Source organism: Scylla paramamosain, chromosome 27 (genome assembly GCF_035594125.1).
Source record: "Scylla paramamosain isolate STU-SP2022 chromosome 27, ASM3559412v1, whole genome shotgun sequence".
NCBI classification, from domain to species: Eukaryota; Metazoa; Arthropoda; class Malacostraca; order Decapoda; family Portunidae; genus Scylla; species Scylla paramamosain.
Window position 1 is genome coordinate 17,609,427 of NC_087177.1, and position 25,788 is coordinate 17,635,214.

Below are 25,788 nucleotides of genomic sequence, written 5' to 3' on the forward strand. Positions count from 1 at the left end.
GATCTCTGCAAAAGGGAAGAGGGTCAGAATGTGCTCCACTTTGGAAGTTAAGTAGTCAAAGAATTTCTTATAGTCAGAGGAGTTAGGAGAGAGGTATACAGCACAGATAAATTTAGTATGAGAATGACTCTGTAGTCGAAGCCAGATGGTGGAAAACTCGGAAGATTCAAGAGCGTGGGCACGAGAGCAGGTTAAGTCATTGCGCACATAAACGCAGCATCCAGCTTTGGATCGAAAATGAGGATAGAGAAAGTAGGAGGGAACAGAAAAGGGGCTACTGTCAGTTGCCTCAGACACCTGAGTTTCAGTGAGGAAAAGAAGATGAGGTTTAGAAGAGGAGAGGTGGTGTTCTACAGATTGAAAATTAGATCTTAGACCGCGAATGTTGCAGAAGTTAATGAAGAAAAAGTTGAGGGGGGTGTCAAGACACTTACGGTCGTCGACGGAAAGGCAGTCCGACCTGGGGACATTTATGGTCCCCTCCCCAGATGGGGACTCCGAGGCTGGTGTAGGAGTCGCCATGATTTTAAATTTTTTTGAGTGAAAGGTGTGTGTGTTATTAGGTGCTTGTAGTTTTGTGTGGAGGAAGAGAGTTGTCTTTAGAGGGCAGGCTGTGACTACCCCCTTGTGTTGTGAGACACAAAGGGAAACGTTCAGTGAGGTCACAGCTGGGTTTAATGATAAGTTCACAGCACCCCCTGAACAGTGCTTTAGACCTCACTGGGAGTAATTATCGTTTCGGCAGGTGTCTACTGCCTCCTCCAATAGGAGATATGCCCAAGATATCTTGGAGATATGCCCAACATTCTTGACCTTTTCCTGACCTCTAATCCTTCTGCTTGTGCTGTCACCCTCTCTTTTCCGTTGGACTCCTCCGATCACAATCTCATATCTGTATCTTGTCCTATCGCTCCAATCCCTCTTCAGGATCCTCCTAAGCGAAGGTGCCTCTGGCGTTTTGCCTCTGCTAGTTCGGAGGACCTGAGGAGGTATTTTGCTGATTTTCCTTGGAAGCACTATTGCTTCCGTGTCAGAGACCTATCTTTGTATGCTGAGCACATAACAGAGGTGACAATGTCTGGCATGGAGGCATACATTCCTCACTTTTTTTCTCAACCTAAACCTTCCAAACCTTGGTTTAACTCCGCTTGTTCTCATGCTATACATGATAGAGAGGTGGCCCACAAAGGGTACTTCAGCCTTCCATCACCAGAATCTCGTGCACTTTATATTTCTGCCTGGAACCATGCCAAGTCTGTTCTCCAACTAGCCAAAAACTCTTTCATTAACAGAAAGTATCAAAATCTTTCAAGATCTAACTCCCCTCGTGACTTCTGGCATCTAGCCAAAAATATCTCCAGTAACTTTGCTTCTTCTTTCCCTCCATTATTTCAACCAGATGGCACCACTGCTATCACATCTATTTCTAAAGCTGAACTCTTTGCTCAAACCTTTGCTAAAAACTCTATCTTGGATGATTCAGGGCTTGTTTCTCCCTCTCCTCCACCCTCTGACTACTTCATGCTACCTATTAAAATTCTTTGCAGTGATGTTTTCCATGCCCTCGCTTGCCTAAACCCTCGGAAGGCTTATGGACCTGATGGGGTCCCTCCTATTGTTCTCCGAAACTGTGCCTCCATGCTTGCACTTTGCCTAGTCAAACTCTTTCAGCTCTGTCTGTCACAATCTACCTTTCCTTGTTGCTGGAAGTTTGCCTACATTCAGCCTGTTCCTAAAAAGGGTGACCATTCTAATCCCTCAGATTACCGCCCTATTGCTTTAATTTCCTACCTATCTAAAGTTTTTTAATCAATCCTCAACAGGAAGATTCTTAAACATGTATCACTTCACAACCTTCTATCTGACTGCCAGTATGGGTTCTGTCAAGGCTGCTCTACTGGTGATCTGGCTTTCCTTACAGAGTCTTGGTCATCCTCTTTTTAGAGATTTTGGTGAAACTTTTGCTGTTGCCTCGGATATATCAAAAGCTTTTGATAGAGTCTGGCGCAAAGCTTTGATTTCCAAACTACCCTCTTACAGCTTCTATCCTTCTCTCAGTAACTTCTCAAGTTTCCTTTCTGACCGTTCTATTGCTGCTGTGGTAGACAGTCACTGTTCTTCTCCTAAATCTATTAACAGTGGTGTTCCTCAGGGTTCTGTCCTGTCACCCACTCTCTTCTTATTATTCATCTATGACCTTCTAAACCAAACTTCTTGTCCTATCCACTCCTACCACCTTGCACTTTTCCACGTCTTTTCATAGACATCCAACCCTTCAGGAAGTAAACATTTCATGCAGGGAAGCCACAGAACACCTGCCTTTTGATCTTTCTAAAACTTCTGATTGGGGCAGAGCAAACTTAGTATTGTTCAATGCCTCAAAAACTCAATTCCTCCATCTATCAACTTGACACAACCTTCCAGACAACTATCCCCTCTTCTTCAATGACACTCAGCTGTCCCCCTCTTCTACACTGAACATCTTCGGTCTGACCTTTACTTATAACCTGAACTGGAAACTTCACATCTCATCTCTAGCTAAAACAGTTTCTATGAAGTTAGGCATTCTGAGACGTCTCCGCCAGTTGTTCTCACCCCCTTCCCAGCTCCTGACGCTGCACGAGGGCCTTATCTGTCCATGTATGGAGTATGCTTCACATTTCTGGGGAGGGGGTGTCCACTCATACCACTCTTCTAGACAGTGTGGAATCAAAAGCTTTTCGTCTCATCATCTCCTCTGCTCTAATTGACTATCTTCAGCCTCTCTCTTATCTCCGCAGTGTTGCATCTCTATCTGTCTTCTACCGCTATTTTCATGCTAACTGTTCTTCTGATCTTGCTAACAGCATGCCTCCCTTCCTCCTGTGGCCTCACTGCACAAAACTTTCTTCTTTCTCTCACTCCTATTCTGTCTACCTCTCTAATGCAACAGTTAACCAGTATTCTCAATCATTCATCCCTTTCTCTGGTAAACTCTGGAACTCCCTTCTTGCTTCTGCATTTCCACCTTCCTATGACTTGACTTCCTTCAAGAGGGAGATTTCAAGACATTTCATCCTTCAATCTTTGATTACCGCTTTGGACCCTTTTCTGGGACTAGCATCTCAGTGGGATTTTTTTTTTTTTATTGGATTTTTGTTGCCCTTGGCCAGTGTTCCTTCTACATAAAAAAAAAAAAAATCACGGCCTACATAAGCTTATCTGCGGATGATACAAAGTTATTGAGAAAAACTGAAAAAGAGGAAGATTGCATGGCAACACAGATCTCTGTGAAACCCCCACTTAAAACTTTCTTCCAGGCTGACTTTTGATCCTTAATTGCTTTTCTCATCTCTCTACCTTCCAAGAAGTTCTCTATCCACTTTAGCAGCCCTTCTTGCAATCCTCCAAAAATCTTCAGGTTCCATAACAACAAATAATAACTATTTAGTATTTTGCCAAATATTTTTTTGAAGTCCAACCATCTCTCTCCTGCATAATGTCTATAACTTGTGAATAGAAACTCAACAGATTTCTAGTACATGATATTTCTCCTCAAAAACCAAATTGTTAGTTTTTCAACATGTTTTTCTTCCAAATACAGTGGAACTCATTTCTAAAACTTAATTTGCTCCTGAATGCTGTTCAAAATCCAAAATGTTTGAAAACTGAAACTATTTTCTCCATAGGGCTCAATGTAAAATGGATTAATCTGTTCCCAGACCCCAGTCTACCCTGTCTTAGTGGTTTATGACAGAGGCTCCCACAACCATTATGGCTGGTTCACATCTCCAGCTCACAAATTATCCAGAAAGGATGTATTAATGAACTTAGTGACACAGAACTCACCAGAAGATACTGTTTAAACTGTGCAGTGCCTTTGTCACTGATCTAGTGTCTTACAGAAGGATACAGAAAGGAGCAACCCACTCACCACCAAAATGAAGGTGAACATAACACTTAGACATCTTGCTGCTGGGAAAAGCTACTGAAAAATGGTGTTGTGCAATAGAGATAGCGTTTGTGGTTAACAAGAGAGCCACAGGTGACTGAGGATAACTCCTCAACAGTGAAAACTGTTTACAATGAGGTTTTTCAACAGGATTATATTTACCTTTATTTCAAAGACTGAATTAGTCTTACACTTTGTATCCTTCCTCCAAATATATAAAAGCAAGGTAAATATTTATAGAAACTATAAATTAGTAATAAACAGCAGGTTATGCCATGTCTTTTAATATTTGAAACCAAGTAACTTCTTGTTCTTGTTCTTCTTGTTCTAAAACCAAATTTTGGTACCACAACCAAAGCAATAATGAGTTCAAAATTTTATTAAAAAAACAATTTGTTTGAAAAGAGAGGCATTCATTAACTGAGGTTCCACTGTGCTTGATCCATTTGTCTCTTATAACTCTTTCGCATATCTTTTTTTTCTGTAGGAGGAGTATCAGCCAAGGGCAACAAAATGCAATAAAAAAGGCCCACTGAGATGCTGGTCCCTGAACAGTCAAAAGCAGTAGTCAAAAATTATAGGATACTCGTATGTCTTGAAACCTCCCTCTTGAAAGAGTTCAAGTCATAGGAAGGTGGAAATACAGAAGCAGGCAAGGAGTTCCACAGTTTACCAGAGAAAGGGATGAATGATTGAGAATATTGGTTAACTCTTGCATTAGAGAGGTGGACAGAATAGGGGAGAGAGAAAGAAGAAAGTCTTGTGCGGTGAGGCTGCAGGAAGAGAGGAGGCATGCAGTTAGCATGATCAAAAGAGCAGTTGGCATGAAAACAGCAGTAGAAGATAGCAAGAGATGCAACATTGTAGCAATGAGAAAGAGGCTGAAGACAGTCAGTTAAACGAGAGGAGTTGATAAGATGAAAAGCTTTTGATTCCACTAAGTCCAAAAGAGCAGTATGAGTGGAACCCCCTCATACATGTGAAGCATACTCTATATAAGAATGGATAAGACCCCTGTACAGAATTAGCAACTTGGAGAGGTGTGAAAAAGTAGCAGAGACAACTCAGAATAAGCTAACTTCATAGAAGCTGTTTTAGCTGGAGATGAGATGTGAAGTTTCCAGTTTAGATTATAAGTAAAGGACTCCCCACACTCATTATTGACACTGGTCTGTAGTTTGAAGGGTCTTCCTTATTTCCTCCCTTGAAAATCGGCACTATATCCGCTGTTTTCCAGTCTGTTGGGACCTTTCCCTCTTTTAATGAATGTACTGTGACTGTGGATCTTTTTCTTTAAAATCCAGTTCGATTCCCCATCTGGGCCTGCTGCCTTCCTTATATCTTGGTCCTCCATTATCTTCTCCATCTCCAGAACTGTAACATTTATTTCACTCAACCTTGCACCAACCATCTTCACATCTTCCTGCTCCTGAAAACCATTCTCTTGTAAAGACCTTCTGGAAGCAGTTATTCATCACTTCAACCATCCTTCCTGCTTCTTCATATACCTTCAACTTGTCCATTTATTCCAACTTTGTTCTTTAATTTCCCATTCAAATATCAATAAAATAATTTTGGTTGGTTTTTGCGTTTGTCTATGATGTTTTTTTATGTTTTCTTTTCTCTTCCCTGCATATAAGTATATACTTATTCCTCTCTTCTACTCTCTTCTACTCCTGGAGGTCCCGGGATGGTGTCATGCCGTGACTTCCCGAGTGACGTGAAAAACCTCCTTGAGACTTAGTTACTGGGGAAGCCTGCCTCCTAGTGGCGCCCGCTGGTAACGTAGGCACAAGCCTGAGGGATTGGGCCTACGGCTAAAGTGCTTACCCTGCGAGATGAATGTGGGGCGGGGAGTTGGACAAATATTCCATCCTCCCTTCTCAACAAATGTTCATAGAGTAATGGGGCTCCGCCAGGCTTCGGAGCCCAGAACAGCTTCACTGGTCCGGAGTCCTTTCTGCTCCTTCGAGTTCTCTATCTCGTTGGGGTGGTGGGCCGTCAGGGTGATTTGCCGAGTCAGTGGGCTAAACCCACTAACCCTCGACAGCGGTAGTCTCTCTGGCGCTTCCGGGATGACGGCCCGCTGGTGGGGGGGGTAGCGCTCTTCCTGCCCTCAAATGCCAGCGGGTTCATGGCTTTGAAATGGGGTACACGGGGTGGATGCGGTCCCAGTCCCCCTCGGGTCCGAGGGGCGTGCATAGAGCCTCCGTGCACGTCCTCTCGGACCCAGAGCGTCCTAGCAGAGCTCGTAGTCTGTGAACGGTTTGTCATGCTGCGGTGGGCCTAGTAGCTCAGGTAGCCAACCGCCTGGCTGAGGGTGGCGTCCTCAGAACCGGAATCCTGTCGGGGGCGACTTCGGCAGGTAGGTTTCGCATCGCCTGTGCCGTTGAAGACGGTAGGCGTGAGTAGTGCTGGCTTTAGCCCGCTACCCTGTCGTCCCCTCCAAAGGGGTAATCCTGACCGCCGGTGCCGGCTGCTTGGTAAACAAGCGCCGGTGAACAGCGGTTGGATTAAGTATGACTCTCTCATACTTAATCTACTCCATCTATTCGATACTCTCTCTTTCCATTCTTGCCTCCTCACATATTCTATTAAACCAGTCATTTATTCTAAATCCTTTTGGAGATGTCTTCAGCTTGTATCTCTCCATTCCCTCTCCCTCTATTCCTTCATTATATATCTCAAGCATTCCACTTTTCTTCCACTCCCTTTGTTTCATCAAATTTACTCCAGTCAATCTCCTTGAAGTATTTCCTTAATTCAGTGAAATTTGTCTTACTATAGTTCCACTTACCTTTTCTATAGTCTTTCCTTCTTTCTACCACTTCCTTTTCTATACCAAACTTGAGTAAAATGTGGTCACTCTTCCCTATTGGGATCCTGTAGTTGAGGTTTTCAAGAATTCCTGGTTCTTTTGTGAACGATAAATCCAATCCTGAGGGTTCTTCATTTGTTCTGGATCTGTATTTTCCTTCACCCATGGTGTTAGAACATTATCCATTACTAATTTCAGTAACCTGTTCCCCTACAACAATTAATTTCCATCCACTGACCGGTCCTCCTAACACACCTTCTTACAGTTGAAATCCCCCATCAGAATTATATTGTCACTCTTTGCAATTAAACTTTCCATGAATTCACTTATATCTGTTAACATTTTTCCATAATCTCCAGATTTTGTTTTTGATGGAACATATACCACTGCATAATCTCTCCTCCCTCCTTTCCCCTTTATTCCCACCCTCAACACTTCTGTGCTGTCTTCACTGTATGTCAACTCATCAACCATCAGGTTCTTCTTCACTAACAGCATCACCCCATCTCCTTGTTTACATTTTCTATTTCTTTTCAATATATTGCATCTTCCAACACCTAGGTTGAGATTCTCGAATGTATTACTTAATTTGGTCTCTGTGATCCCCAGGTTTGCATTCTTCTAAATAATCATATAACTCTAGTAGTGCAGACATCACCCCACTCACATTTCTGTATGACAAAAAAACTCATTCTTCTGTCTCTGTTCTGGTTGCATTTTTTTTAGCTTCATTCAGCAGATTGTTTATTTTACCTCTGTCTTGTTCATTCGTTTCTTTTCATCCAGACATTCTTGCATTAATCTATTCTTGCCAGTTTCCATGTCCTGGTCAACACTTCTGCCGCAGTTTGCGATCTGAATCTTATCTTTAATGGGCAGTGTCCTCCTTCCACATATTTACCAATTCCATGCACCTCCTCAACTTCTTCATCCCATATACTTCCTTTCTCTTGCATTTCTCCAACTAAATTTTTGGCAGTCTCCCTTTCCTGTTTCTCCCTCTCCTGCTTCTTTGGTTTTACTCTCTCCTTAAATCCAAAAGCAATTACACACTTTCCTTTCAACTGTGTCCCTTACAAGGCCCTCCTTAATTATCTTGAGCACAGTTTTGGCCACTGCTTCTTCCTTTACTTGTTCCTCCATGATCTTGAATTCAACACAATTTAATTCATGACCCTTTTCAACCTCAGTCTTGTTTTCATGCAGAACCCTGTCTCCTCAATGGCTTTGACTTTTTCCTTATTATCTCCCACCTTTGCTTGCAGGTCAACTCAACATATCTCTTCTTTAAATCCTGGTTCTCCACTATCACAGCACTATTTTTCAGTTCAGTTCCTTCAGACTTACATTCAAATCATCCAACATATTTTCCAACATCAACAATTTTCTATATGTGATTTTATCTAAGTGATTTTTCTTCACAGCTGAACCTGATAAAACTCTTTTCATCATCATCAGGTGTATACAAACCAGGCACTGCCTTTTCACAGAGCTTTTGAACACTGATTAGGGATTGATTAGGGTAGGTTACATTAGTCTATATTAGTGCCTAAATGTCACATTTCATTCCCCACTCCAAAAACTTAATTTTTCCACCACATCTCCAAGCTTGCTGCACCTAAGTTAAAAACAAGATAGGGAGTATTGTCTAAAACTGCAATTCTACCACCTAACTAGACATTAGCTTTCCTAAAGATCTCTTGCTGCTAACAGAGAAATCATGATCAGAATAAAATTTGACCTTGTATCTCAGTAACTATTAAGCATTTGTGACATATCCCATAGAAGAGAATGGTCCTAGATAATCAAAATGCAGCCAGAGGATTTCAAGGTAGAGGGGAGAGTCAAAAGCTGCCCCATCCAACAATGAGATGCATTGCCATTAAAAGGCAACAGCACCAATATCAGTATCCCCAATGAGACATGGATGAAAATGAACTAGACAATATCACCTGAGAAGAATTAATCATGTCATGTTATTATATTGATTTTGGTTTTCTTTTCACTGAAATGCATAAGAATAGACATATCATTAAAACCTTCACTTACAAACAAGGTACCAAATTAGTTGAATACTCACCTGTAGCCCTAACACAGACATGTTTATGTTGTTAGGGATGTGCTGGTCCAATGATCCTTGAGACCCCTGATGATATCCTGCTAGGTCCTCTTCAGGAAGACACAGGTGAGGCAGATGACTGTTGAGGCTGTGATGGATTGACACCTGAGGTTATCAGTTGTTATTTAGGATTGCGGCAATCTGTGGGATGTCAAGCGCCCTGATAGTGTCCTGTGAGATAATCACAGACAGGACAGCTGTTCTGTCTTCTTCAGGAAGGCACAAGTGAGGTGGATGACAACAAATTGTTGTGAGGGGTGGATGCCTGCCGCCAACAGCAGGGTGGGCAGACTGGAGGTAGGACGTCCTAGTTAAATAGTTGGATACATAGTAAGACACGATGGGAATGAAAGCACGGGCACTGCAACAAGAAGTACTCTATTGTCTCTGGGACTCTTTAGCATCAAAGGCAGTTCAGGTCAGGGAACAGATGCAAACCCTGTGAATGAGCTACGATTTGCTGTTGTTGGTGGGGATTTGATGGCACCATGCAAGCTGTGGTGCCACAGCCTTTAGTGCTGGTAGCAAGTGGATTTTCTGGTTAAATTCAGGAGACTTTCCCTGTCTTCTGGAAGACCCTAGTGTGCTTGAGTGTCTTGAAGGCCAAGCCAGGGTCTTGGGAACCACCCAGGAGATCTGCTAGTGATGGCCTGTGGATGTGAAGTGATGCCAGTGAGTGAAAGAGAGCAGTATGATACGAGTGGTGGTGAGGACAGTGTGTTCTGTAGTATCTGGCTGTGTGGTGCACTAGAGGAAGTGAGGGATGTCTGTTAGGGTCAGCTTATGCATGAGGACATTGTGGAGGCTGTGTCCTATCCTGAATCTGGTGACTGCAGTGTCTAGGACACAGCTGAAGGAGTGGGTCCACCAATATTGTCATGTGTCCTCTCTGATGCATCCAAGTGCTGTATACTGTAAGGCATTTGTCAGGTGTCTTTCCCAGGGTATATTGCAGTCTTTCTGTAGGTTGGTCAAAAAATCAGTCTGGTCTATGGTAAAGTTTATGGGAGAAGGGTGGGAGTGGGTGGGCCTCATTTGTTGCTCTGTCAGCCACAGTATTCCCACAATGCCAATGTAAGAGGGGACCCACCAAAGGTGGGTATTAACACCTGTGGTGATCAACTGGGACAGGAGGTGTCTACTGTGTAACAGAGGGAGTGGTGTGTCCTAGGGGTGTGATGCTGAGTGAGTTGGAGAGCAGTGAGGTAATCCGTGAATAGGGTGACTGAGCAAGGGGCTTAATGATGACAGCAAATTTCAGTCCCTCCCTAATGGCACCTAATTCTGCAATGAGTATGGAGGCAGTGGTAAACAACCTCCAGATAGCAGCAAGGGTTCTGGAAGGAATGTACATAGCAGCACCAACTAATGGAAGGGGTAGCAGGCAGAAGGCATCAGTGTAAATGTTGTGGTATTGTGTGAACAATACCACAGCCAGCCATGGTGTCTGTGTATTGAGCCCCCAGAAGATTACTGAAGAGAGAGGGTACCAAGGACCCAGAGAGATTTTCTCTAGAGTGAGAAAGGAGTGTGGGGTGACCCAGAGGATAGCAAGGGGACTGTGGGCTGGATATGGTAGGGGACCATGAAGTGGCTCCCTACACTGTCAGAGAAGGAGGGGGTGGAGGGCATGGCTGCTTGGTGTGGATGCAAGTTTGGTGTAGGGGCAGACAAGGGCAGTAGAGCATTAGTGTAACAATGAAAATAGGGAGGACTTTCCCTGAAAAGCTGTAACTGTGGAGGACCTAAACGTAGAGGACTAAATTTTTAATTACAAGGGGGTCCCATTATACAAGCATCTGATGTACAGGAAACTGAAGATATGACATTAGTAAATTAAGGACAATTTTCTTTATAGAATGCAAAAATCTGATGATACAAGCTTCCATCTGAGGCAAGTAAAATTACAAAGTTTAAAGTTCAAAATGCATGCCTTCCTGAACCCTCCAGCTAACACATTTGGGCTGAATGGTGATATACAATTATTCAAATGTGCAGGAACAGGTTTGTGAGCAATGGAAGAGAACTGCATATCCCTCCCCTGTCCCCTATTTACTTTGCATTCTCCCACCACTAACTACACATTGGTGAGTGTCATGCATATTTTACACGTTTCATTAATATGAAATCATGTTCTTTATATGCTGTTTTCTCTTTCAGGTTACTTTATGAACATTCCTGTAATATAGACACGTTTGTTGCATTTTGTATCATACATTTTAACTTTGATATCATATGTTTCGTCTCAAAAACCTACCTTAGTAAATATTAATAAGTCATGCAACTCTATTTCCTATTTTCTGGGGCTCCTACTAACCACAATTTGGGAACCTGGTGAGAAAGCAGGAACTTTGGGTGGGGAGAGCTAAAACAAGGCCAAATACTGCCTCTTACCAACAAACTATGGAGCTGCCCATTGCTGTTGCTGTGATGGATGCCATGTTCTTGCTCTTGCTGTTGCTGCTACAGCTACCTCACCAGGGAAGAAATCGTACGTATTTCTGGATATTTCTCAGATGTAGCTATCATTAGCAACACTAGCTACTGTACTTGCTGGCTCATTAGAGGCATTTTTTTCTTGAAAAAAAAAAAAAAGTATCTTCTTTCCATGTAAAGAATATGCTTCACATGTATGTATGGGGGGTTCCACTCATACCATTCTTTCAGACAGGATGGAATCAAAAGCTTTTCATCTTATCAACTTCTTTCCACTAACTGGGTGCAGCTCCTTTTTCATTGTCTCAATGTTGTATCTCTTGCTATCTTCTACTGCTATTTTCATGGCAATTACTCTTTTGATCTTGCTAACTGCATGCCTCTCCTAATCCCACGGCCTTGCTGCACTAGATTTTTTTCTTTCTCTCACCCCTATTCTGTCCACCTCTCTAATGCAAGAGTTAACCAGCATTCTCAGTCATTCATCCCTTTCTCTGGTAAACTTTGGAACTCTCTGCTTGTTTCTGTATTTCCACCCTTCTATGACTTGAACTCTTTCAAAAGGGAGGTTTCAAGACACTTATCCTGTATTTCTGACTAATGCTTTTGACTCTGTATGGGGACTAGCAGAGAGTCTTTTTTTTTGTGTGTGGTTTTTGTTGTCCTTGGATGATGCCCCTCCTAGAAAAATAAATAAATGAATAAAATAAATAAATAAAAATAATAACAATAATTTCCCTGCATGAAATGCAGCCATAGCACAAATGCCTAAGCCTGTAAGCCTAAGCCTACAGGTGTGGAGTTGAAACAGTAATGCACTAAGCACAAATATTACTACTGATAATAAAATTCTCTCTCTCTCTCTCTCTCTCTCTCTCTCTCTCTCTCTCTCTCTCTCTCTCTCTCTCTCTCTCTCTCTCTCTCTCTCCCCTTCCCTCCTTTCCTCTTCCCTTCTTCCCCTTCCCTGCCCTCCTCTCCCTTCCCTCCTTCCCTCCCCTTTCCCTCCTTTCCTCCCCTTCCCTGCTCTCATCTTCCTTCCCTCCTTCCCTCCCCCCTTCCCTACCCTTCTCTCTCTCTCTCTCTCTCTCTCTCTCTCTCTCTCTCTCTCTCTCTCTCTCTCTCTCTCTCTCTCTCTCTCTCTTCCCTTCCTGCCCTCCTCTCCCTTGTCCCTTATCTCTGACATATAAGGGGGAAGGGAGGTGACAGGGAGGGAGGTTTGAGGCAAGATGAAAGAGGAAGGGAGAGGAAAGGAAAAATAGGACAAAGGGAAATAACTGGGGAGGGATGGTACATGGGGAAAGGAAGAGGAGGAAGGGTGAAGGAAGAGAAAGGGAGAATGGGGAGAAAGTAGAAAGAATAAATATAAGCAGCAAGGATGAGGAGTGAGGGAAGAACTAGAGGGGGAGAGGAAGTATTAAGAAGTATTTTCCTTTCCTGTCCCCTACTCCTTTTAATTTTTCCCCCATCTATTTCCTTTACATTTATGTTCCTTTCATCCATTTTCATTTTCAATCACTCATTCAACTTAGCAATCCTCAGGATAGTTCTCTCTCTCTCTCTTTGTCTCTCTGAGAGAGAGAGAGAGAGAGAGAGAGAGAGAGAGAGAGAGAGAGAGAGAGAGAGAGAGAGAGAGAGAGAGAGAGAGAGAGAGAGAGAGAGAGAGAGAGAGAGAGAGAGAGAGAGAGAGAGAGAGAGAGAGAGAGAGAGAGAGAGAGAGAGAGAGAGAGAGAGAGAGAGAGAGAGAGAGAGAGAGAGAGAGAGAGAGAGACGACAGTACTGCACAACTAATGCTGCATTACGACAGATGTGAGGACAAAACACACAATCTTTTAAGGGTTTTGGGAACCACTATCTTCCTACTATTCATCATTGATCTAAACAAACTTCTTGTCCTATTCACTCCTTCACTAATGATACCACCCTGCACTTTTCCATGTCTTTTCGTAGAGGTCCAACCCTTCAGGAAGTAAACAGCTCATGCAGGGAAGCCACAGAATGCCTGACTTCTGATCTCTCTAAAATTTCTGATTGGGACAGAGCAATCTTAGTATTGTTCAATGCCTCAAAAACTCAATTCCTCCATCTATCAACTTGGCACAACCTTCCGGATATCTATCCCCTCTTCTTCATTGACACATATATGCCCCTCTCCTCTACACTGAACATCATTGGTCTGTCCTTTACTTATAATCTAAACTGGAAACTTCACATCTTATCTCAAGCTAAAGCAGCTTCTATGAAGTTAGGCATTCAGTGTCATCTCTACCAGTTTTCTCACCCCCCCTCCACCAACACCAGCTGCTAACCCTCTACAGGGGATTTATCTGTTCATGTATGGAGTTAGCCTCACATGTATGAGGGGAGGGGTTTCCACTCATACCGCTGTTTTTAGAGAAGGTGGAATCAAAAGCTTTTCCTCTTATCAACTCCTCTCCTCTAACTGACTGTCTTCAGCTTCTCTCTCATTACAGCAATATTGCAGCTCTTGCTATCTTCTACTGCTGTTTTCATGCTAATTGCTCTTCTGATCTTGCTAACTGCAAACTCCCCTCCTCCTATGGCCTCACAAGACTTTCTTCCACTTTCTTTCCATTGGTTACATGTTTCATTATACAAGTATTCACTATACAGACAATTGAAATGGAACCTAACTGCTCATATCATCAGGTCCTCCATGTAATTCCTATTTTTGGAGTAGAGAGGATGAGGCTGCTCCATAAACCTCACATCTGGAGTCTAAGGAACTGCAGATATAAGTAGTGTACAAGAAAAGCAAAGGAGAGGATGCCTGTTTGCACCCCACTTGACACTTCGAAGGATTTCATAAAGTTAAGCCTCTTGAGGCAAAAGGTTACTGGGTTATTGCTGGGCATGATAATGAAAAAATTTATCACGATAACTGATAAATCGATAACAATAACCTTATTGATGATAACTGATAATTCATAACTGGCAATAAATATATACCCCAATAACCAATAACTGATAAATTGATAAATCCAAAATTCCAATACTAGCAATAATGATACTGATATTTTAAATAAAAAAAATGATAAATCTAAATCCTTATTTTTATTTTTATCTTAGAAAACTTAGAAAATCTTAGAAAAAAATTTAAATTCACTGTTTATCCTATCTCTTCACTAATGAAAAGTACTGATTTAAATAAAATAACTACATTTGATTTTGAAAGTTTAAAAGTTCAACATTCTCATGTTCCAAAAACTAAAATTATTGATTATTGTTAGTTTGGAGACAAAACTATTGGCGAAACCGATGAAACCACTCTACTGATGATCTTCTGGTCTTCCTTACTGACTCTTGGTCATCCTCTTTTAGGGATTTTGGTGAAACTTTTAGCATTGCCTTAGACATATCAAATGATTTTGATAAAGTCTGGCACAAAGCTTTGATTTCCAATCTACCTTCTTATGACTTCTATCCCTCTCTCTGTAACATCATCTCAAGTTTCCTTTCTGACCATTCTATTGCTGCTGTGGAAGGTGATCACTGTTCTTCACCCAAATTTATTAACAGTGGTATTCCCCAGGGTTCTGTCCTGTCACCCACTCTCTTCCTATTATTCATCAATGATCTATTAAACCACTCTTCTTGTCTTATCCACTCCTATGCTGATGATACCACCTTGCACTTTTCCATGTCTTTTCAGACATTCAATCCTTCAGGAAGTAAACAGTTCACAGAACGTCTGATTTCTGTTCTCTCTAAAATTTCTGATTGGGGCAGAGCAAACTTAGTATTGTTCAATGCCTCAAAAACTCAATTCCTCCATCTATCAACTCCACACAAACTTCCAGATAACTATCCCCTCTTCTACAATAACACTCAACTGTCCCCCTCTTCTACACCAAACATCCTTTACTTTACTTATAATCTAAACTGGAAACTTCACATCTCATTGCTAGCTAAAACAGCTTCTATGAAGTTAGGTGTTCTGAGTCATTTCTGCCAGTTTTTCTCACTCAACTGTCCCCCTCTTCTACACCAAACATCCTTTACTTTACTTATAATCTAAACTGGAAACTTCACATCTCATTGCTAGCTAAAACAGCTTCTATGAAGTTAGGTGTTCTGAGTCATTTCTGCCAGTTTTTCTCATCTCCCCAGCTGCTAACTCTGTACAGGAGCCTTATCCATCCATATATGGAGTATACCTCACACTCATACCACCCTTTTAGACAGGGTGGAATCAAATACTTTAGTCTCATGAACTCTATTCTAACTGACTGTCTTCAGCCTCCCTCTCATCACCACAATGTTGTATCTCTTGTTATCTTCTACTACTATTATCATGCTAACTACTCTTCTAATCTTGCTAACTGCATGCCTCCCTCCTCTCGCAACTTCAGTGCACAAGACTTTCTTCTTTCTCTCATCCCTATTCTGTCTACCTCTCTAATGCAAAAGTTAACCAGCATTCTCAATCATTCATTCCTTTCTCTGGTAAACTCTGGCACTCCTTGCCTGCTTTTGTATTTCCTCCTTCCTCTGACATGAACTCTTTCAAGAGGGAGGATTCAAGACACTAATCCTTTAATTTTTGGCAACTGCTTTTGATTCTGTCCAGGGACCAACATCTCATTGGGCTTTTTCTTTTATCATAATTTTGTTGCCCCTGGCCTGGCTCTGGCCCCTGGCTCTTCCCACATATAAAAAAAAAAAGAAAAAAAACCTCCCTGCTGATTCTTTCATTCAACTCATCCACATCCTTCCTCTCCAGTGTCGCACACCCTTTTCTCACATCAAGTACTTTGCCTACTCTGCCAATCTCTTCCCAAAACTCTTTATCATCTTTCTCATTTCTTCCTTAACTGTCACTACTGCTCCATTTACCTTCAGGCTCTCCACATTTTAACAGTCAGGCATCCCCTCATCTCTCAGAAATCTGTACCATTCTTAGACACCTTCAACACCTTTCTCTCTTAGGGACTGATTCACACATCTCTCACATCTAACTTTAGGATTCATTATCTTTTGCTTCATCACTTACTGCTGACTCACATATGGTGTCCATGCATTCTGGTAATCACTTTCAGCCTCCTCATTCTCAACCGCCTGCACGCCCTATTTAGTCTCTTTCTTTCCTTCCTAGCATCTTTAATCGCTTCACTCCACTACAGCTTATATGTATGCTTCCTGGCATCCATTCTTACATACCTTATCAGGTTGGTAGTTGCATTCTTCACATTCTCTACAAATCTATCATTCTGTTTATCTACACGATTCAGGATTTCATCCTCCCAGCTTCTCTCACTCATCTATCTTAAAATTCTTCCCTCCTACATCCCTCAATCTCCACTTTTTTCTCTTAGCATTTACATTTCTTTCCTCCCTTTCTGTACAACTTACATTCTAGCACCAATATATTATGGTCTGAGACAATGTCAATCATTCCATCCTCATCTATCCACAAACGATCTACAATCTCACATATTCTCCCATTCACTGGCATACAGTCAATCACAGACTCCTGGTTCCTAGCACACCAAGTCACTCATCCTTCCAGCAAGGTCTCATTCAGGTTTTCTAAGTCCATCTCATTTACAAACTCATCAAGCATCTCACTATTCTTATTCATTTGTCCACCTAAAATACCTACCATAACAATCACTCTATCTCTTGCATAATCTCTCATAATTTTCTTCAATATACAATGGAACCTTGGTTACCGAGCACCTCCCTTTTTTAAACAAAATTTTGAACTCATTATTGCTTCGATTGTGGTACCATAATCTGGTTCTAGAACAAAGTTACTTGATTTCAAATATTAAAAGACATAGCAAAAAGCTGCCATTTATTATCAATTTATAGTTTATATAAATATTTACTTCATTTTTATATATTTGGAGGAGAGACACAGAGTGTAAGATGGTAATTCAGTCTTTGAAATAAAGTAAATGTATCTTGTTGAAAAGCCTCAATGTAAACAAACAATTTTTGGTGCTCAGGAGTAATTCTGAGCCATCTGTGGCTCTCTCGATGACCCCCAACACCACAACTGCATTTTTCCAGTAGCTTTTCCCAACATCAGTATGTCTAAGTATTATGATTACCTTCATTTTAGCAGTAAGTTGGTTGTTCCTCTCTAGGTCTCTCTGCAAGGCTTCCCTCACAAGATTGGTCTAAACAGTATCTTCTGATGAGTTCTGTCACTAAGTTCATTCAATACATCCTTTCTGGATAAATAATTTGTGAGCTGGAAGTGTTGTGAAGAAGCCATCTTGGCTGCTTGGAAGCATCTGTCATAAGCCACTAAGACAGTGTAGACTGGTGTCTGGGAATGGATTAATCCATTTTACATTGATTCTTATAGGGAAACTAGTTTTAGTTTTCAAACATTTTGGATTTTGAGTGGCATTCAGGAACAAATTAAGTTCGAGAACCAAGTTCCACTGTATTGTACTTCCTACTATTCTCCCTAACTGCTCTCTCACCTTTCACTGTCATGCATGGCACAACTACAACCACCCTCTCAGGTCTACCACACTCATTCATGTACTCCACTCTAACAGCCAGTATATCCTTACTCACATTAGTCTCCTATATCTATCTCCTCTACTCTACAGTTTCTCATTTTTCAGTGGAGCAGTTTTTCTTGTTTCCTGTGCCCCTTTTCAATCTTCTCATAATCATTCAATCATTCTCTTCCATTCGCATGACATCCCTCAAATGGGTCTCTGTTATCCCCCCAACATCTAAATTCCACTATTTCAATTTCCCACACACATCCTCAAGCTTACCAATACCCCATCCTCACACATTTACACATTCAAATCTCACACAAGTCCTTGCCCAGTTAGCATCTTCTCTTCCTTTGTGTGGTTTGTTCCTGGTCCCTTCCATTCATGCCACACTCACATACACACCACTGTTCTGGCTCACACACACTCATGCAGTCTCCTGCACATCTTTTCATTCTCCCTGCTATTAAGGTGGACTCCATCTGGGCAACCTGTCATACCTCTCTCAGGCATCAAGTTCCTGCCTTTAACTGCCTTGACCATCTTCTGCCATCTTGGCCACCTCCACCACTTCCTTTACAGTCTCCTAGCTTTCAGTCTTCTCCAGGTCACTGCCACTGCCCTGGATTACTAGTAGTCTTTTTTTTAAGGTCCCTACTCTCTCCTCTACTCTTTTCTTCACATCTTTTATTCTTGCACCTCTCATATATTTATGTACACTGTCCTTCATCATCATTTTAATATGATCAACTGTCCTCTTTACTATATTATCATCAATAATGTATATAGGGCTTTCTCCACCATTTTCTTCACAGGCCTTCCTGCCAGGTCACTCCTAGTCTCAGTCTGGGCACCCTTGTCTACATGGGGAGTCTTTTGCTCCTGTGTAGATGCACTGATCCTCGGTCATTGAGTATTATTATATATGTGTACAAGTCTCAGAAAAAAAAAAAAATGTTATCAATGAAGTACTTGGGTCACATATAACATAGTGGTGTAAGTCTTTACCTCAGTAAATTGTTCATTCCTGAGATAGGTATTAATTTTTATAAAATTTAATGTCTCCTCCACATACACATGTTACCTCACACCATGATGGTTTACAGGCAGTGTTGGGAGGAAGGGGAATGAAGCAGGGTAAAGGAGGGGAGGCAGTGTAGGGGAGCAAGTACCAATGAAGTAGGTTAAGTTAGGTTTGGTTACATTAGGTTTAGTTAGGTTAGGTAAGGTTTACTTAGGTGAGGACAAAACTGTACTTTTCTGGTAGATTTTGATGTTTTTTTGGGATGAATCTCATTTTCCTTGCAAATCAAATCAAATCATGTGTGGGTGGCAATGAAAAAAAAATATTTGCAGTGGAAATGGTTACTTTATTAATTCAAAACACATCAAAATCTACCAGAAAATAAAGTTTCATCCATAAATGTTTGACAAGTGCACTTAAATAAATTTACTGGTCATTGTTTGAGCACTTTACCCACTCTGCCTGGGTCTAAATCATATTATTTTTTGTCTCTCCACTGTTTCCTTTAGGTTAAAACTAATATGGAAGTAGCAAGGAAATGTTGTGCAAATGCTTAATTTTGTCTTTTTTCAACTGCCTCAATGCACAACGCCCATCACAAACTGTAGCTGACCTGACACTGAGCTAGCTTGTTGCCTGAAACATGTGTCTCATGAATGGCAGGGACATGTGTGTGTGTGTGTGTGTGTGTGTGTGTGTGTGTGTGTGTGTGTGTGTGTGTGTGTGTGTGTGTGTGTGTGTGTGTGTGTGTGTGTGTGTGTGTGTGTGTGTGTGTGTGTGTGTGTGTGTGTATTTACCTAGTTGTGTTTTACAGGAAAAGAGCTATGCTCATGCTGTCCTGTCTCCATATCTATAAGCATCCAGCTTAACTTTATATTCATGAATATTTTTTGCTTGTACCACTGTTTCATCTAAGTTGTTCCATATTTCTATGCTTCTATTTGGGAAACCATATTTCTTGACATCTCTTCTACTTGCTGTTTTCTTCAATTTCACTCCATGTCCTCTTGTATCTCTTGAGTCGCACACAAATGAGTCTTCTTTGTCAACTTGATCCTTACCCTTTAAAGCTCTGTATATAGCAATCAGGTCTCCTCTTTCTCTTCTCTCTTGTAATGATGGAAGCTTCAGTCTCCTTAATCTTTCTTCATAGGCTAAATCTCTCAAACCTGGTACCAATTTGGTTGCAGCTCTTTGGATCCTTTCTATTTTCCTTATTTCCTTTTTATTATAGGGTGACCAAACAATTGTGGCATATTCCAGTTTTGGTCGAATTACATATTCCATCAACTTTTTCATCATCTCTTCATCCATGTAAGCAAATGCCCCTTTCATCATTCTTAGTAACTCACAGGTTTCCACAACTATTTTGTTTACATGTTTTCTGGTGATAAATTATCACTTACTGTAATTCCCAAGTCTTTTTCTTCTTTGGTTTTCTTAATTTCCACTTCTCCCATGGTGTAGGAACTTGTCAATCTTCTTTTGCTTTTTCCTAATTCCATCACCTTGCATTTATTTGCATTGAATTCCATTTCCCATTTCTTACTCCATTTATATATCTTATTTAGATCTTTCTGTAATATTTCACAATCCATATTGTTTTCAACTCTTTTCAATAATTTTGCATCGTCTGCAAACAGACTTATATAACCGTCAACCTCATCCACCATATCACAGACATACACCAGAAACATTACGGGGGCTAAGATTGTCCCCTGTGGTATTCCACTTGTAACTCTACACCATTCTGATTTTTCTCCCTTTATTACTGTTCTTATTTCTCTATCCCTCAAGAAGTCTGTGATCCAATTCAGTGTGTTTCCTTGCAAACCCCCAATACTTTGAATTTTCCATAGCAGTCTCTGGTCTGGTACCTTATCAAATGCTTTTTATAGGTCTAAATAAACAGTCTGCTCAACCCTCTTTCTCTTTATCTCTTTAATTATATCAATTGCTCTACTATAAAAGCTCACTAAATTCGTGACACAAGATCTTCCACTTCTGAAACCAAATTGTCTGTCAGTCAATGTTTCTTCTAAATATTCCATCCATCTGTTTTAAACTATTCTTTACGTTATTTTTGCTACCACACTTGTTAGGGACACTGGTCTGTAATTCAATGGATCTTCTTTATTACCTCCTTTAAAAATGGGCACAATATTGGCTCTCTTCCAGTCTAGAGGAATTTTTCCTTTCTTAAAAGAACATACTATGGTACTGTGTATACCTTCTGCCAGTTGTTCACAACATTCCTTAAGTATCCAGTTGGACACTCCATCTGGTCCTTGAGCCTTACTTACATCCAAATCTTTCATAATCTTCTTAATTTCACTCATGTCCACCTGTATCTCTCTCTCATCACATTGTCTCTGTACCATGCTCTTTCTCCTTCAAATTTGCTTTCTTTAGTAAATACTGACTGGAAGCAATTATTCATTAATTCCGCTTATAACCGTGTATCTTCGTATGTAATATCATCTTTCATTAATTTATCTATTATTTGCCTGTTTTTCATCTTCCCATTCACATATCTGAAGAATAACTTCGGCTCATCTTTACATTTGTTAACTATATCTTTCTCATAATTCCTTTCTTCATCTCTCAGGATTCTGATATATTAATTTCTTACCTTATTGAAATCTTCCCATTTCTCACTTCCTCCTTTTTTTCTCCATCTATTCCATGCTGCTTCTTTTTCTTTTCTTGCTGTTATACATCTCGTATTAAACCAGTCTTTTTCTTTTTCACTTCCTTTGTTTTGATCTTCAGTACATATCTACTGATCCTTTCATTATAAATTTCCATGAATATGTCCCACTTTTCCTAAGTACTGCTTGCCATTAACAGTTGTTTCCATTTAGCCTCTGCATAATATTCCCTCAACCTGATAAAATCTGCTTTCCTGTAATTATATCTCCCATTCTTGCAAATTTCATTCTTATTTTCTATTGAACCACTGCCTATACTGAATTCAATTAACAGATGGTCACTTTTACCTAGTGGGCACTGATAATTTATTCCTTCAATGATGTCCATTTACTTTGTAAACATTAAGTCTAGCCTTGATGCCTCTTCATTACCCTCAAATCTTGTATTTTCTCCAATCCACTGGGGTCATAGTATTTGTCATTATTAAATTTAGAAGCATATATCCCCATGACTCTTCTCCCCCGTCCGTAGTCCACTCTTCCCAGCATACCTCCTAGCAATTAAAGTCACCCATAAGTGTTATATTATTACTCTGCCAGTATTCTCTCCAAACAGTTACTAGTATCTCTTAAAAATAATTTATGATCCTCTGGTGTCCATGCATTCGTCTTTGGGGGTACATAAGCCACTGCAAAATCTCTTCTTCCTTCTCCTTTCCTTTTTGTTTGAATTCTAATTACTTCTGCCATTCCTTCTCCTATTTCAACCTCTTCTACTGTTATACTCTTCTTTGTAACATGACTCCTTCCCCTTTCTTATTATTTCTATGTTTTATCCACACATTATAATTACTATTATAATTCTTATATTTTCTGTTGTCTCATTTAGTTTAACTTCAGTAATACCCATGATGTCAGGCTGCTTTATCTTAATATAATTATTCAATTCTCACAATGTTGATATTAAACCAATTATATTTATATATACCACTCCACTTTTTATTTTTCCATACATTATTTACACTTTCTATTCTTCTTTTGCCAGATACCAGTTCCTGAGCCTCTCGTCTTTTACCTTCCAATAGAACTTTTTTTTTCTCTTCCTCTGTTCTGTTCTCATTTTTTGCCTTTGCTTCTTTTATTAGATTGCTTACCTTGAGTCTCTCCTCCTCATTCAAGTCCCTCTTTATCCAAGTTTTCCTGTATTGCTCTGTCTTGTCCAGTTTCCACGCATTCGATATAACTTCCATGGCTGTTGTTTGTGCCCTGAATTTTACTTTCAGTGGTCGCTCTCCTCCTTCTATATACTTCCCCAGTCTACGTATTTCCTCAATTTCACTTATCCAGTCCTCCTCTTCTCTCTGTATATTTCTTACAACGTCCTTTGTTCTCTTTCCCTCTTGTATCTTACTAACTCTGTTTCCTCTTTTAATCCATAATAACAATACTTTTTTTTTGTCCACTGTCCCTTACCATCAATTCTTTCTGTTTGATCACTTTCACAATTTCCTTACTTAAATCTGTCTTTTCCCTCTTTTGCACTTCTATGATTTCTGTAAAGTTAATTTTTACTTCCTCTTTTTCCTTCCTCCAGATTTGATGTTCACTTTTCATCCCTATCACTTCATTTTCCTGTTTTTTAACAATATCATTGTTTTCCTTCAATTTTGTTTTTAGATCAGCACATAGTGTTTTCAATTCTTTGTTTTCCTCTTCCAGGTCATGTTGTTTTTTTTCCTAATTTTTTCGCTCTTTCAATGAGGTCACTGATCATCCCTTCCATCAAAGCCACTTTCCTTCCTTGCATTTTATCATGTAGTTCATTATCTTCCTCAAATCCTGGGAATGGTGATCCCGTTGGCAACATTCCACTCCCACCTATGGCGTCTGCCTTGCTGGAGCTTTTACTCATTTTATTACATCTGTTATTACTTAAATTTTCCCTTAATTTTTTTTTTTATTTCTGGAGACAGGACAACTCTACTTGAGCACAGCTCCTACCTGGGAACACATTCTAGGCTCCTAGTGGTGGCCGTGATCAAACTAAATCTTTCTCTGCTGGAGCTTGGATCGCTGCTTGTTTACTCAACACTGACGTGTGTGTGTGTGTGTGTGTGTGTGTGTGTGTGTGTGTGTGTGTGTGTGTGTGTGTGTGTGTGTGTCATGTCACAGGATGCAGACTCAGCATAATTTCATTTTCATTTGTCTTGCTTTAGTCAATCAGCAAATTTGACACAGCTGACAGATGGAGGGAAGGCAGCCTGGCACTTGTCATGTAGCTCATGTACTCCAACCATTGAAAAAATTATTAAAAAATTCAAAGGTAAAAACACCCAGTGTCTTGAATTTCTTCAAGAGCACGGTGTGATATCCTTCACCAAAAACTGTGAGAAGTGTGGAGAAAACCTGCAAAGTGAGAAAAGACTGGCAAAATTTTGTTTGCCACAGACAAGAAATAAATCCCAAGAATAAGCGGGTAGTGCAGTGCATGCTTGTCTTCAGTGTTTTTAAGGGTATCTGGTTGGAAAACATGCAGGTGTTCCCAAGTGATATGGCCTGTTCATTAACATTTACTTGAGAAAATAATTTTTGCAGTCCTACTGCCTGGAAAAATCAGGATTCACTAGTCACACCATCATTGACTGGCAGAATTAATATGGTGAACTGTGTGAGCAGTGGATGAGGGAGCAGCTTACCATAGGAGGGACATCGTCAAAACTGATGATAGTAAATTTGGAAAACAGAAAAATAACGAGGGCCATATAGTGGATGGTGTGTGGGTTTCTGGAGGAATTGAGTGTGACTCCTGAGACATTTTTGTTGTTCCTGTCCATAACAGAGATACCACAACACTTCTGCCTCTCTGCGAGAAATTCATCAAGCTGGGGACCACTGTCTATAGTGACTACTGGAAAGCATACACTAGGCTGAGTGCTCTTGGATACAAACACCACACTGTTAACCACAGTAAAAATTTTGTTGATCAAGTGCCACATGTCCATGCAAATAATGTCAAGAGTGTGGAAAGACATTAAAAGCTGGGTCCTCATAGTGGGAAACAATAAAGCTCACAACGAGAAATATCTCGCCCTCTATCTATTCCTCCACTGCCACTCCGATCACTGCACAGTCCTTCACAGTTTCCTGTAGCAAGTTGCAATCTGCTACCCACACTCTATCTAATGATAAGCCAAATATGTATTTACAGTAAAACCTCCCTTAACCAAACCCAAATAAGCTGAATATAGGATAACCCTTGTGCCATTATGGCAACTCTGAGTGACAAGCAAAATTACACTTGTAATACAGTGCATAATGTTATGTTAGCTCTCATGTGACCAGTGTGCTGTGTACAGTTGAGTGGGCTCTTAAGTGAACTCTAAGTGTGTAGTTGCCTAATGTTAAGTGAACTCTTAAGTGACCAGAGCAGCATTCAGTACTGTGACTCGGGTGGCCCAGATAACCTGACGGCTGTATTATGAAATCCCCCCTTCCCTGTCCCATCCCCAACCTCATCCACAGGGCAGGAGTATTTAAGAACAACCTCATCCCTTTCCCATGCCCAGGGTTCACCACGGTGGCCAAGATTAATGTTGGCAGCCCTTTGAAAACAATAATTCTGAGAAATGAGACAATGAATGCATTTTTTTGCTTACATTTTCACCAATATACATTATATAATGTAAAATAATGCATAAAGTTGATGATCTATAAGTAAATAGCAAATGAAAAATAAGATATATGTTGGTGATCTTGAAGATCACTCATGGAGGTCCTGAAGGCTGGCTAGGCCTACCAGTATGAGTTGCCATGTTACTTATGCATTTATATACAACATTGGCTAATGTTTACCAGTCTTGCTCTCCATCATGCTTTGCCAAACACAATGCTGGTAAGAGATCCTCACTTTTACAGGGTGTGTGTGTTCTTTGAGGAACTGCATGCCATTGTCTGGTATGATGTTCCCTACAGTCTCTCTCTCTCTCTCTCTCTCTCTCTCTCTCTCCAGGCAAGATTGAGATATGATCGCATTTATGTCTCTAGATGTGCATATTATAAATGTGTGTGTGTGTGTGTGTGTGTGTGTGTAGTATCTAAAAAAACACATACCATTCTCTCTCTCTCTCTCTCTCTCTCTCTCTCTGGTAACTCATACTGGCAGCGAGAGGCCACACCACCATGGGATATGTTTACAATCACATGGGAACACCAATATCTTCAAACATTACAAACATATCCATTTAAGCAAAGTCTGAAATGTTACACCATTCATTATTTTTTTCACATTTATAAATACATTACCTTCTATAAAAACAAATCGATAAGT

At 40.6% G+C, this 25,788-nt stretch overlaps 1 protein-coding gene across 19 annotated transcripts in view; it reads right to left on the reverse strand.

The window, feature by feature from the left end:
- Positions 1-25,788, reverse strand: part of LOC135114296 (uncharacterized) — a 165,274-nt gene that overhangs the window by 129,736 nt on the left and 9,750 nt on the right. For 13 of the 19 annotated variants that reach the window (XR_010275483.1, XR_010275485.1, XR_010275487.1 and 10 more), the window contains one exon: positions 8,830-9,518. The exons of 2 other annotated variants lie outside the window; for them this stretch is intronic. Coding sequence is in view for 6 of the 17 variants with exons in the window: in XM_064030203.1 (XP_063886273.1) it covers positions 8,830-8,850 (21 nt within the window). In the remaining 11 variants the exon portion in view is untranslated. Of the gene's footprint in view, positions 1-8,829; positions 9,519-11,262; positions 11,986-25,788 lie in introns of all 19 variants that reach the window. 4 more of the 19 variants (XR_010275488.1, XR_010275484.1, XM_064030202.1 and 1 more) reach the window with 2 other exon arrangements.